At 39.7% G+C, this 12822-nt stretch overlaps 1 protein-coding gene across 5 annotated transcripts in view; it reads right to left on the bottom strand.

Moving 5' to 3' along the window:
* Positions 1 to 2024, bottom strand: part of RTTN (rotatin) — a 164049-nt gene extending 162025 nt beyond the window's left edge. For all 5 annotated transcript variants that reach the window (XM_082355182.1, XM_082355183.1, XM_082355181.1 and 2 more), the window contains exons 1-2: positions 1045 to 2024; positions 517 to 704 (exon numbers count right to left, since the gene is read on the bottom strand). In XM_082355182.1, coding sequence (XP_082211308.1) covers positions 517 to 704; positions 1045 to 1075 — 219 coding nt within the window. In that variant the 5' untranslated portion in view covers positions 1076 to 2024. The remainder of the gene's footprint in view (positions 1 to 516; positions 705 to 1044) is intronic.
* Between the last annotated feature and the right edge of the window lie 10798 nt (positions 2025 to 12822).

The following is a 12822-nucleotide window of genomic DNA, read 5'->3' as shown; positions in this document are numbered from 1 at the left end:
GCATAGTGATTTACAGTTTGGAAAAGTTAAACCTGCCACTTTGATATTTGACCCTGACAACTAACTACTCTCAAGACAGACTGAGAAACATAAATCTGAAAAACAGATATGGGAAAAACAATTTAACATACTTGTGCCATTTAGTATCATGGTCTGTAACTTTATCTTTAAATGTGTTCTCTTTTATACAAAGACATCTCATTTTAACATGTAAATAACAGAACCATAAGGGAAAACAGAATGACAAGTATTAACCTCCAAAGACGATCCCCCAAATCAGGACATACCTGAACTCAAAAACTGTGTTACTTCAGCACACAACAGAGACAATGTGAGATTCAACATCACAAATCAGAGAAAAGGAGGATGGAGCATTATATACCCAAATGAATTAAAATTCAACATTCACAGCTGTTTTTTTTAAATTTTAATAATTTAAATTTTCAACAAATGCTACAATTAAATGACTACGCAATACTCAACTTGTTTGATTATTTTACTTCAAAATGATCCTACCTTAACCAATCTGTTCAACAGACTCAGAACCTCTTCTTTCATTGGAACGGACGGGAAATTGAACCATTCCAGCAAATGGAGAAAGAGGAGCCTCTCCTGAACCAGATCTGCACAGCAGATTAAACTGTGCTCAATCTTGCAGAGAATATTCTTGAGAGCGCGTGCCCTGATCTCGGCCAGCTGATGACCTGTCAAAGAAGACAGCACAGAACTATTTCCCGACTCCAAAGAGACGCCCACAGGGAATGTACCCTAAAACTTCGTTATCTACGCTGGGGGCGGGAGCGGGGTGAAGAAGGAAATAAAGAAACCAGTTTTTTCCACACGCAGGACGCTGGTGCATTCACGACGCGAACTGCGGAGTTTACACAAAGTCCGAGGTGGGCCCCCGGGGGCTGCCCTGCCGAAGCCCGGACGAGACAGGAAGCCGTCGCGGGGTGGCCCGGCCTCGGAAACGTGACACCGCCATTCTCAGCAAGCGGCCACGACGGATGGGCGACCCGGGAGAGGGGCAACTCAGACTGTTACCCAGTTTCCTGATGAGCCCCGTCAGGACCATCTCGTCCCGCTCAATCAGCCGCCGCCGGAGAATTAAACTGCCGCGCCACAGCGTCCTACCACAATTACTGTCCCCCTAGAAACCCGGCCGGTCCGAAAGCGAGTTCCTCAACGCCTGAGCGAAGGACCCAAAGAGTGAGAGGCATTCCGTGAGCTGTTCCGGTCCTCGCGCCAACAGAGAAGCTTACAGTCTCGCTATAGTGACTACTATGCAGTTCCTAGACACCGGACTCCGTCGTAAGAACTGGAAAGAATGAGGAGTCAAGCAGGGACAGAACGCGTTTTGGCCGCCGTGCACGTCGGGAGTTGTAGTCTTCGCCCGTTCGTGCTCTCCTCCCGGAATTCCGGACCCGCCACCGCGCCCGCCTGCCTGGGGTTCCGGCGTCCAAGCGCGGGCTGCGGCGCGGGCTGCAGAGGCTCGCGCGGAAGCCCAAGTCGGCCCTGCACCCTCCCTCTGCGAGGGCTTCGTTTATGACCCTGCCAGTCTGAATTCTCAGCTCCCAGAACTTTACAACTTAGAGTGCAGCGTTTTGTTAGGATGACCTACCCCGTTCCACCCCTACCTCCCTGCCGTTACTAAATGACTTAACCTCTTTAACTGTGAGATGCACCTGCACAATCAAGCAATGACCTTGGATACCTGGGTTCAGAGTAAACAAGCCGAAAAAGAAATGAGAGCGGCGGCGGGTGGGGGGGATTAGCTGAACAGGAGAGAAAAAGGGGGCTGTAGAAAGAAAAGGGGGTGAGTAGGAATTTGAATTCGTATGTGAATGCCACTAAAGTTGCCTTTTGCACTGTGATCGGTCTGAACTAATAGAAAAAAATCTAAGCAATGGTAAGAGCAACCACAACAAAACTAAATTTGTAAAGTGATTTGCATTTTAGAGAACATTTTATCTCACGGATTTTTTCATCCCTGGAGAAAGGATGTCAAGGCAGCAATTCCCATTCCTATTTTGCAAAAGAAAAAAAGGGGGGGGGGGACTACGTAAAATCGGAGAAGTACCTGGCCCACATCAGCTAATAAGTGGCTGATTAAGGACCCGACCTTATGTTTCTCTGTCCCGTTGTTCGGACTTTGCTGCCTCTACAAGTGTGTAGGTAAAAGAGTGGTAACATTTGAGCTGGAGCTTGAGGGATAAGTAGGAGTTTGTTTGCCAGGCAAAGAAATGGAGTAAGGGAATTTCTGCCAAAGAAAACAGTACATGCAAAGGCAAGAATTCAGAGTGAGTCTGTCAAAGTCAGGGAAAATGAGAAAGTCTGTGTGGCCAGATTACCTCTGGGAGGAAGAGAAGAAGGGGAAGGGGCAGCTAACATGCTGGTTTTTCTCCATTTGGCCCTCCAGTGGCTCCTCCCCACTCTGCCAGCCTCTGCAGGTAACTGACTTGTACACAGGAAAAGGCTACACCACCCAGGCTCCCTGGCCCTCAGGCATCCAGTTGACTGTGGCTAATGGGAGAAACCAGAAGGAAATCAGACGGGGGAAGAAAGAGACTGTGGATATTTAACCAAGACTCTGACAGCCCATACCTAAGCCTGCCTGGCCAAGAGTGTAACAGTGGCTGCCTTGCTCAACCCTAGGACAGTAGTTCCTGATGCATGTGTCCGAAATGGACCAAAAAACGGAAACTGTGGAGGCACTTATACCAGCTGAGAAGTATCTGTAGTTATACAGGTATGAAGGATTTAGCTGTGGATTTGAAATGTCAAGGTCAAAAGGCACAAAACAGTTCAGAGGAATAAGAGAAATAATTTTTCAATGATATTTCTAAGTTGAACAGTCTTAGGTGATAATAAACTGAGGATGTCGGTGGGTATGGGGTGATGATACTGTGGGAGAAAAATAATTTAAAACAGCCATTTTGTAAGTAAAATGGGGGATCAAACTATGAAATGATATAGTTTACATTGCTTTTATATTCTAAATTATTGTTGAGCATATATTGCTTTTTAATTAGACAAAAATCATTAAGTCCTGCTCATTACATTCAAAGCAAAACAGTTATCCATCATTTTCCTATTAGACTAAGTATTGATTTGCCAATTTTTCCTCAAAATATCAACCTTCAATTTATTAATTCTACTGTTTAAAAAACATACATAGGGACTTCCCTGGTTGCCCAGTGGTTAGGACTCTGTGCTTCCACTGCAAGGGCAAGGGTTCGATCCCTGTTCGGGGAACCAAGATCCCGCATGCCCAAAATATATATATATTCTAATGTATTAACTGTATTTTTATTTAATATCAGTTACTTTCTCCTTCCTTCCTTAGGTTTGTTTTGCCATTCCTTTTCTAACTTCTTCAGCTTAAGGTTTTGTTGCTTTACTTTTATTCTTTCTTATTTAGTTATAGTGAATTTTTTTTAAATTTTTATTTATTTATTGGCCGCGTTAGGTCTTCATTACTGCATGTGGGCTTTCTCTAGTTGTGGCAAACAGGGGCTACTCTTTGCTGCGGTGCGCGGGCTTCTCATTGCGGTGGCTTCTCTTGTTGCGGAGCACAGGCTCTAGGCGCACGGGCTTCAGTAGTTGTGGCTCACGGGGTCTAGAGCGCAGGCTCAGTAGCTGTGGCACATGGGCTTATTTGCTCCGCAGCATGTGGGATCTTCCGAGACCAGGGCTCGAACCCGTGTCCCCTGCAGTGGCAGGCAGATTCCTAACCACTGCACCACCAGAGAAGTCCCTAGTTATAGTGAATTTTAAGTCCATGAATCTGCACCTAAGAAAATCATCAATCATATATCATGAATTCAGATTTATAATATTCTGTTATTATTCTCAACCATCCTGAAACTGCTGTTTTGATATTTCCTATTTCACCCAAGATCTATTTAGAAGAGTGGCTGCTGTCTTTGTTGCATATACTTTAGTTATTAATGTCTACTTTTTTATATCCCAGTCAACAGCCGGGGCTTTTGTAATTTTGAACTTCAAGGTCAAATATTTTAAGTGATGCCCAAGTACTTGAAAAAAATGGACAATAGATATCGGCGTAGATGTATGGAGAACTGTATGTGTATGTATCTTTGTAATTTTCTATGTGTACTTCAACAGTTTTTGTTATATTTATTTGAGTGCAAACAAAATAAATACACGTCGAATTTTACATGATGGTAAATGGCAATCATTCAACTGGCAATACATATGTGGGTCAGGAAAGGGGTGAAGGATGAAGATCTTATGTGTTGAGGTCTGCTTATCAGCACAAGCCATGCAACATTATGGAGAACCACATGTGGACCCAGAGCACAGGTCAAATTCTACTAATTACTCCCGAGATCCACTTAATTCTCAATTGTTCTTCAACCTTACAGTCACACCCATAAATCAGTCATTGCCTCAGTCTGCTATATCAGATCATTCAGATTAGATGAAACTATTTACACAGGAAATATTCAGTTGCCCTCCTAAGAACTCATATGACTACTACCTATGGTGATTTATTCTAGGAGAAAAAAAGAAATGCTTAATTTTGTTTTCTCGAAGAGACGTGCAGTTTTGCTCTCCTCACAATTTGGACATGAATTTTAACACTTGGGGTTATGTACAGTAGGTCTGCCGGTTGTGAACCTGAGTCTTTCATACACTTTATTCCTGCTACTTGACTCACTTGAAATATCTGGCTCAGAGCTGTATAACCAAAGTATTGCATAGAGCACAAACTTTAGAGCCAGACAGAGACTTAAAACCAGCTTTGCAACCTTAGCTGCATAATTGTGGATAAGCTTATGGTTGCAAATGACAAAACTAACTCAAACAAGTAAGGAAAAATGAGTTTTTATTATCTCACTATAGAAAAGGATCTGGCCTCAGAGACTCAAAAATATCACGATTCTTTTTCTCAATCTCTTTGCTATGCTTCTCTCAGTGTGTTTCATTCTATTATATTACTGGCAAAATTCTCCACAAATGTAGGGAAAGAGAGGATTGTGATCCAGGCTTCCATCTTTCCATGTAATGACTCTAGGAGAAAAGGAAACCTTCTCCCTCAACATCTGGATATCAAATCCATAAGAACTTCATCAGAATCATTATTATGAGATTACCTGATCCTAGGTTACTTGTTCACACTCTCTGAACAGTAGGGCAGGATATTTTAACTAGATCTAATAACAAGATACTATGCTAGGGTCACAAGGAGGTGGGCAGAAGACTTCCACTAAGGAAAAGGATGGTATTAACAGAAAATGGGGGGAAAGAATTTTGGGTAGGGGGAAAAACAACCTGATGCCTCTATAACCTCAACTTCTGCAAGTAGACATTGGGATTAATAATAGTACCTACTGATAGGACTGTTTGAGGACCAAAGGAGATAACTCAGAGAAAGCACTTATCCCAGGACCTCCATAATAGGTAGTTACAACTAATAAACATTTGAGCAGCTGTCAAAGTGCAGGATGCCTGTTTGCTATGGACTGAAAGTCTTGCCCCCATCCATCACCAAAAATAATTCATGTTAAAATCTAATCCCCATTGTGATAATATTAGGAAGTGGGACCTTTGGAAGGTGATTGGGTCCTGAGAGTGGAGTCCTCATGAGTGGGATTTCTGCTTTTGTAAAAGAGGCTCCAGAGAGTTCCCTCCTCCCTTCTGCCATGTGAGGACACAGAAAAGAAAAACCCACCTATGAACCAGGAAGCAGGTCCTCACCAGATACTCAGTCTGCTGGTGCCTTGATCTTGGGCTTTCCAGCCTCCAGAACTGTGAGAAATAAATCTGTTTTTTACAAACCATCCAGTCTATTTTGTCATAGTAGCCCAAAAGGACTGAAATAATCCTCTTTCTAGGAGTCAAATGCAATGTCAGACCATATCCCAGGGCTACCTGCAGTTATAACCACAGGGTAGGAGATCCCTTCATAAGAGGGGTCCTGGGCCCCAGAAACGACCTTCCTTCTCAGCAAGGGAGGCTTCAATGATTGGAGGTCACAACCTTACAACCATTTGCACAGCCATATCAAGGCGAGATTTCCAGAAAAAAAAAGCAGTACTCTGACCCCTTTTCCTCATTTTTCAGAGAGAAGAAATTTATTGGCCAAAAGGGGCAATCCTTTTGCAGGCTACTTTTATATTAATTGGTATACTAATTTATTTATGAAGACAATGCGAGCAGGATTCCTAAACAAAAGGGCTCTAACCAATAGATGTGCAGAAGTAATTCACGGTCCCCCAGGGCAGCAAACATTCTGTGTGCCTTCCAGGAAAGTCACCTGGACCCCAGCCTGCCTTATTTAAGAATAAAGCTCACGATTTATTAATAATTCTGATCTCTAAGAAGGAAAAATGGTTGAGGTCTGAGGTTTCATCTCCCTCTCATAAATTTTCCTAATCATGCCCCGTAACTTTGTCCTATGAATTTACATAATATTTAATTTTTAAGGGGACTGTCAAATTCTAATTTATCCTCCCAATACCAAGATAGAAAGTTAATAAATAGTTTATGCCCTTTTAAAATGGAAGGATGGAACCAAGATATATTCATGTTCCATTTCAAATAGCAAAGCGACATAAATTTGAACTATGCCTTTTTTACACAGTTTAATAAATATGGGTCTTAATTATACATGTGGCAAAGCAGACAAGGATGTCTGCTATCACCATTTCTGTTCAATATTGTACTGGAAGTTTTATTTAGAGTAATTGGGCAAGAAAAAGAAAAGTCATCCAGATTAGAAAGGAAAAGTACATCTATTTCGGTTTGCTGTTGACATGATCTTATAAAGAGAAAATCCTAAGGAATACACAAAGAAACTATTAGATGAAAATAGACCTTAGCAAGTTTAGAGAATACAAAATAAATACACAAAATCAATTCTATATCTATATACTAGCAATAAACAATCCAAAAATTAAATTAAGAAAATTATTCTACTGCTGTACAGCAGAGATTGGCACATTGTAAATCAGCTATACTTCAATTTAAAACAATGAAAAGGAAAAAATTATTCCATTTACAATAACATCAAAAAGAATAAAATACTTAGAGATGAATTTAAGACAATAAATGTAAGACTTCTATACTGAAAACTATAAAATATCATTGAAAGAAATTAAAGAAGACCTAATAAATAGAAAGACAACCTGTGTCATTGATTGGAAGATTTACTATTGTTAAGATGGCAATACTCCCGAAATGAGCTACAGATTCATAGCAATTTCTATCAAATACTCAACTGCCTTTCTAGTAAAAATTGACAACCTTATCCGTATGAAAATAATAGTCATGTGGAAATCAGACTAACCCCAAAATAATCTCAAAAAGAGCAAAGTTGAAGGACTTATACTTCCCAATTTCAAAACTTACTACAAAGCTGCAGTATTCAAGAATGTTTGGTACTGACATAAGAACAGACATATACTCTAATGGAATAGAATTGAAAGTCCAGAAATAATCATTCACATATATGGTCAATTGATTATCAATCGGTGTTCCAAGACAATTCAATGAGGAAAGAATAATTTTTTTCTGCAAATGGGACAGGATACCCACATGCAAAACAACGAATTTGGATTCATACCTCACACCATTAACAAAATTAACTCAAAATAGATCAAAGTCCTAAATACAAGAGCTAAAACTATAAAATTCTCAGATGAGAACATAAGCATAAATCTTCAGGAGTGTGAATTAGGCAATAGTTCCTTAGACGTGACAGCAAAAACACAAGCAAAAAAAATAGATAAATTAGACATCATCAAAATTTAAAACTTTTGTGCTTCTAGGGACACTATCAAGAAAGTGAAAAGACGACCTGAGAGTGGAAGAAAATATTTGTAAATCATATATCTAATAATGATCTATTAACCAAAATATGTAAAGAACTTTTACAACTCCACAATGAAAGGACAAATAACCCAATTTTAACATGGACAAAGGATATGAATACATAGTTCTTCAAAGAAGTTGTATAAATGGCCAATAAACAAATGAAACGATCCTACACATCATCAGTCATCCAAGAAGTGCAAATCAAAAAAAAGAATGAGATACTACTTCATACCCTCTAGGATGCCTATAATCAAAATTGGGGGCAGTAACATTGTTGGCAAGGATGTGGAGAAACTGGAAACCACATACATTGCTGGTGGAAGTGCAAAATGGTACAGCCACTGTGATAAACACTCCAGCAGTTTTTGAAAAATGTAAACACAGAATCAACACATGACCCAGCAATTCTACTCCTAGATTTATACCCCAAAGTATTGAAAACAGGTATTCAAGCAAATACTTGCACATGTGTTCATAGCAGCACTATTTACAATAGCCAAAGGTGAAGAGAACTCACGTGTCAAATGGAGGAATGGATAAACAAAATATAGTATATCAACACAACTGAATAATATTCAGCCATAAGAAGGCATGAAGTAGTGATACATGCTACAATATGGATGAACTTTGAAAATGTTCTATTAAGTAAGAGAAGCAAGTAACAAAAGTCCACATATTTTATGATTCCATTTATCTGTGTGTTAGTCTGCTCAAGCTGACATAACAAAATGCTACAGGCTGAGGGGCCTAAACAACAGAAATTTATTTTCACACAGTTCTGGAGGCAAGAAGTCCAAGATCAAGGTGCCTGAAAATTTGATTTCTGGTGAGGCCTCTCTTCCTGGCTTGAAGACGGGAGGGGGGAATAGGGAGTAACTGATAAATGGCTACAAAGTCTTCTCTTGGGGGTAATGAAGATGTTTTGGGCCTAGATAAAAATGATGGTCACACAACATTGTGAATGTACTAAATGCTACTGAATTGTACACTTTAAAATGTTAATGTTATGTGAATTTTCCCTCAATAAAAAAATTAATTGAAACTTTTAAAAAAGGTCAGAGAAAAACAAGTTTCCACGAGGGTGTGGAGAAATCAGAACCCTTATACAGTACGCTGCTGGTGAAATGTAAAATGTTGCAGCAACTTTGAAAAATAGTCAACAGTTCCTCAAAAGGTTAAATATAGAGTTACTATATGACCCAGCAATTCTACTTTTAGGTATTATACCCCCTCAAATGAAAACATGTGTACTCACTCAAGCTTGCACATGAATGTTTGCAGCAGCATTATTCATAAGAGCCAAAAGGTAGAAACAGCCCAAATGTCCATCAATTCATGAAAAGAGAAACAATGAGTGTATGGAATGGATAAATCATATCTATAACAATAAAACATTATATAGCTAAAAAAAGGAATGAAGGACTGAGACATGTCATAACATGGATGAACCTTGGAAACACTATGCCGAGTGAAAGAAGCCAGACACAAAAGACCACATATTATATGATCTCATTTATATGAAATGTCCAGAATAGGCAAGTCTATAGAGACAGAAAGTGATTTCGTGCTTCCTTAGATTTGGGGAACATTGGGGCATAGAGTGGTAATAGCTAAGGGGTGAGGGGTTTCTTTTATGAAATGATAAACATGTTCTAAAATTGCTTGTGATGGTTGCACATGTCTGTGAATATATTAAAAGCCATTGAAATGTACTCTTTAAATTGGTGAATGATATGCCACATGAATTATATCTCAAGGAAGTGTTATAAAAAGAAAAGCAATAAGAAGATATTAAATTGAGAACAAGAATTTATTTCATAAAGGACTTATTTTGTAAAGACACCAAAATAGATTGCTGAGGAGAATCACAGAATGTCCTTTCCTGTGAATTTGTGAGAGTGTTTTTCCCCTGTATCTGGTGACATTTAGATGCATCCCTTCGAAAGTGATAGATTAGATGGGTGGTCCTCGCGTGAACCTTTGAGATTCATTACATTTATCACCTACATTATTCGGTAAATGCAAGACATACCTGCCCCGTTTCCCTACTTCCTTTCAGTTGGGGTAACTGCCTATCATTTAACTTCCCCAAAACATTCTCTTTGGTAAAATGAGGTAAGTATACACTTTCATTTCCAAACTGTGAGACTTAATTAGCTAATGATAAAGTCCTTGGATGAAGAGTGTGTAAAGTCACATAACCTCATTATTGCAGTCAGATATATGATGCTGGGCAAGTGTCACTTCCAGGAAAATGTAAAAAAGCCAGCTCCCTTGAGATCCAGCACAAAGATATATTTTCCTGTAATCTTCAGGTGATTCCCATGTGGGTAACCTCTCTCAACTCAACTTTAATAATAATGACCTCCATCTGTGCTCCAGCCGAAAGTAATCTATTTAATTGATGATCAGAAAATGACCCTGACGTTCAGGCCTGCCTTGGCCAGTGATACAGCTGTGCTGAACGTACCTTGGATCTGTAAATAAAATACTGATTCCAGTCGCTGCTACAGAATGCGTGTTGATACCGTGGATATTTTTCAGGGCTGGCTCCATTTTGAAGTGAGGTATCTCTACGGGAAAGTGGGATATCAGTTAAGACGAAAAGGCAATCCAGAGCTAACCCTGGTAATTTTTTTTTAATGTTTTTGGTATTTTAATTTGGGAAGGTAACCTTGTACAGCAATCAGGTAGATTAAACACTGTGTCATTTTGACTTCCAAATGAAGACAAGAGTCTTGGAATTTTGAAGAACATTTCTCGTAAGGCAGGTGTCCACAATCAATAGACTTTTTTTTTTGAATTTTATTTTATTTTTTTATACAGCAGGTTCTTATTTGTTATCTATTGTATACGTATTAGTGTATACATGTCAATCCCAATCTCCCAATTCATCACACCACCACCACCACCCCCCCTCCCCGCTTTCCCTGCTTGGTGTCCATACATTTGTATATGCCCCGTAGTGGGATTGCTGGGTCATATGGTCATTCTATTTTTAGTTTTTTAAGGACCCTCCATACTGTTCTCCATAGTGGCTGTATCACTTTACATTCCCACCCACAGTGCAAGAGGGTTCCCTTTACTCCACACCCTCTCCAGCATTTGTTGTTTGTAGATTTTCTGAGGATGTCCATTCTAAAATAGACTTTTTACCTAGTATTTTAGGACACCTCGTATGGCCCAGGGCAGGCTGGGTCTCAAAGGGGCCTGTGGTTGACTGCTCGAAAACTTCTCCATCTTTGCATTTCTGTAGGAATCTAGCCCACATTATCTGCTTAATAAATATTATGATTGAATAAATGAATGAACTTCCAGATAACGCTTTAGATCGTTGTGCTGGTAGTTTCTGACCTAAATTTGTTCATCATTAGTGTTCCCCCTTCTAGAAGTTCATATTGCCTGTGTTTTGTTCTGGTGTGTGCCTGGTAGGCAGAATAATGTTCCCCCCAAAGACATCCACATACTAATCCCTGGAACCTATGAATACATTATTTTACATGGCAAAGGAGAATTAAGGTTCCTAATCAGGTGACTTTTAGAATAAGGAGATTATCCTAGATTATCTGAGTGGGCTCTGTGTGGTTACAAGGGGCTTTAAAGGTGGAAAAGGAGGGCTTCCCTGGTGGCGCAGTGGTTAAGAATCCGCCTGCCAATGCAGGGTACACGGGTTCAAGCCCTGGTCCAGGAAGATCCCACATGCTGCAGAGCAACTAAGCCCACGCGCCACAACTACTGAGCCTGCGCTGTAGAGCCCATGTCACAACTACTGAAGCCTGCGCACCTAGAGCCCGTGCTCTGTAACAAGAGAAGCCACTGTAATGAGAAGCCTGCTCACCGCAACGAAGAGTAGCCCCTGCTCTCCGCAACTAGAGAAAGCCCGTGTGCAGCAACGAAGACCCAAATAAAAAATAAATAAATAAATAAATAAAATATATAAATAAAAAATAAATAAAATAAATAAATAAATAAAATCTTCCCTGTCCTTTGAGATAAAACATGTACTAGAACAGCCACTTGGCCTCTGAAATGGAAGGCACACGTGCAGGCCCTACACATCTGTATTGCCTGCTGATATCTGGACTGTCGTGAGAAGGAAATAAATTTCTCTCTTTCTTAAGCCACACATAGCCACAACTACTGAGCCTGCATGCTGCAATTACTGAAGCCTGCACACCAGAGCCTGTGCTCCGCAACAAGAGAAGCCACCGCAATGGGAAGCCCATGTACTGCTACGAAGAGTAACCCCCTCTCGCCGCAACTAGAGAAAGCCCACACACAGCAATGAAGACCCAACACAGCCAAAAATTAAAAATAAATAAAATAAATTTATAAAAATAAATTTAATCCTGTGAAATGGTACCAGTGGAAATAATTAAGCTAATCTGATAGATTCATAGAATCTTCAAAGTGTGTCTACATTAGTAGGTGGGTAGGCAATGAGAATTATGTTATAATTGACAGTAGGCAAGTTTCTTTTGATGCTTATTTTTTAGATTCATTTCAATTTTAGGAACATAAATGCAATAACAGTAATAGTAATAAATAAGAGAAAACTATGCAATTGTTCCTCTTTTTTTTACACTCAAAACTACCACACGATTAAATTATGTGTGTATTTAGCACCACCAACTGAGCAAAAATCTAAGACAGAGAAAGAAAGGGGGAATAAAGCACAGAAAAAAATATAAATGTATGAGTTAAAAAGAGAGAAAGGAACAAACATTTCTCCAAAGAAATACAAATGGCAAATAAACACATGAAAAGATGCTCAACATCACTAATCACTAGGGAAACTCAAATCAAAACCACAATGAGATATCACCTCACACCCACTAGGATGGCTACTCTAAAGAAACCAAAAACAAAAACTAACAAGTGATAACAAGTGCTGGCGAAGAGATGGAGAAATTGGAATGCTTGTGCACTGTTAGTGGGAATGTATAATGTTAGCGCTGCTACAGAAAATAGGATGGCAGT

The sequence above is a fragment of the Balaenoptera borealis genome (assembly GCF_965194805.1).
Source record: "Balaenoptera borealis genome assembly, chromosome: 14".
Taxonomy (NCBI): Eukaryota; Metazoa; Chordata; class Mammalia; order Artiodactyla; family Balaenopteridae; genus Balaenoptera; species Balaenoptera borealis.
This window is presented reverse-complemented; position numbering and strand designations above follow the sequence as displayed.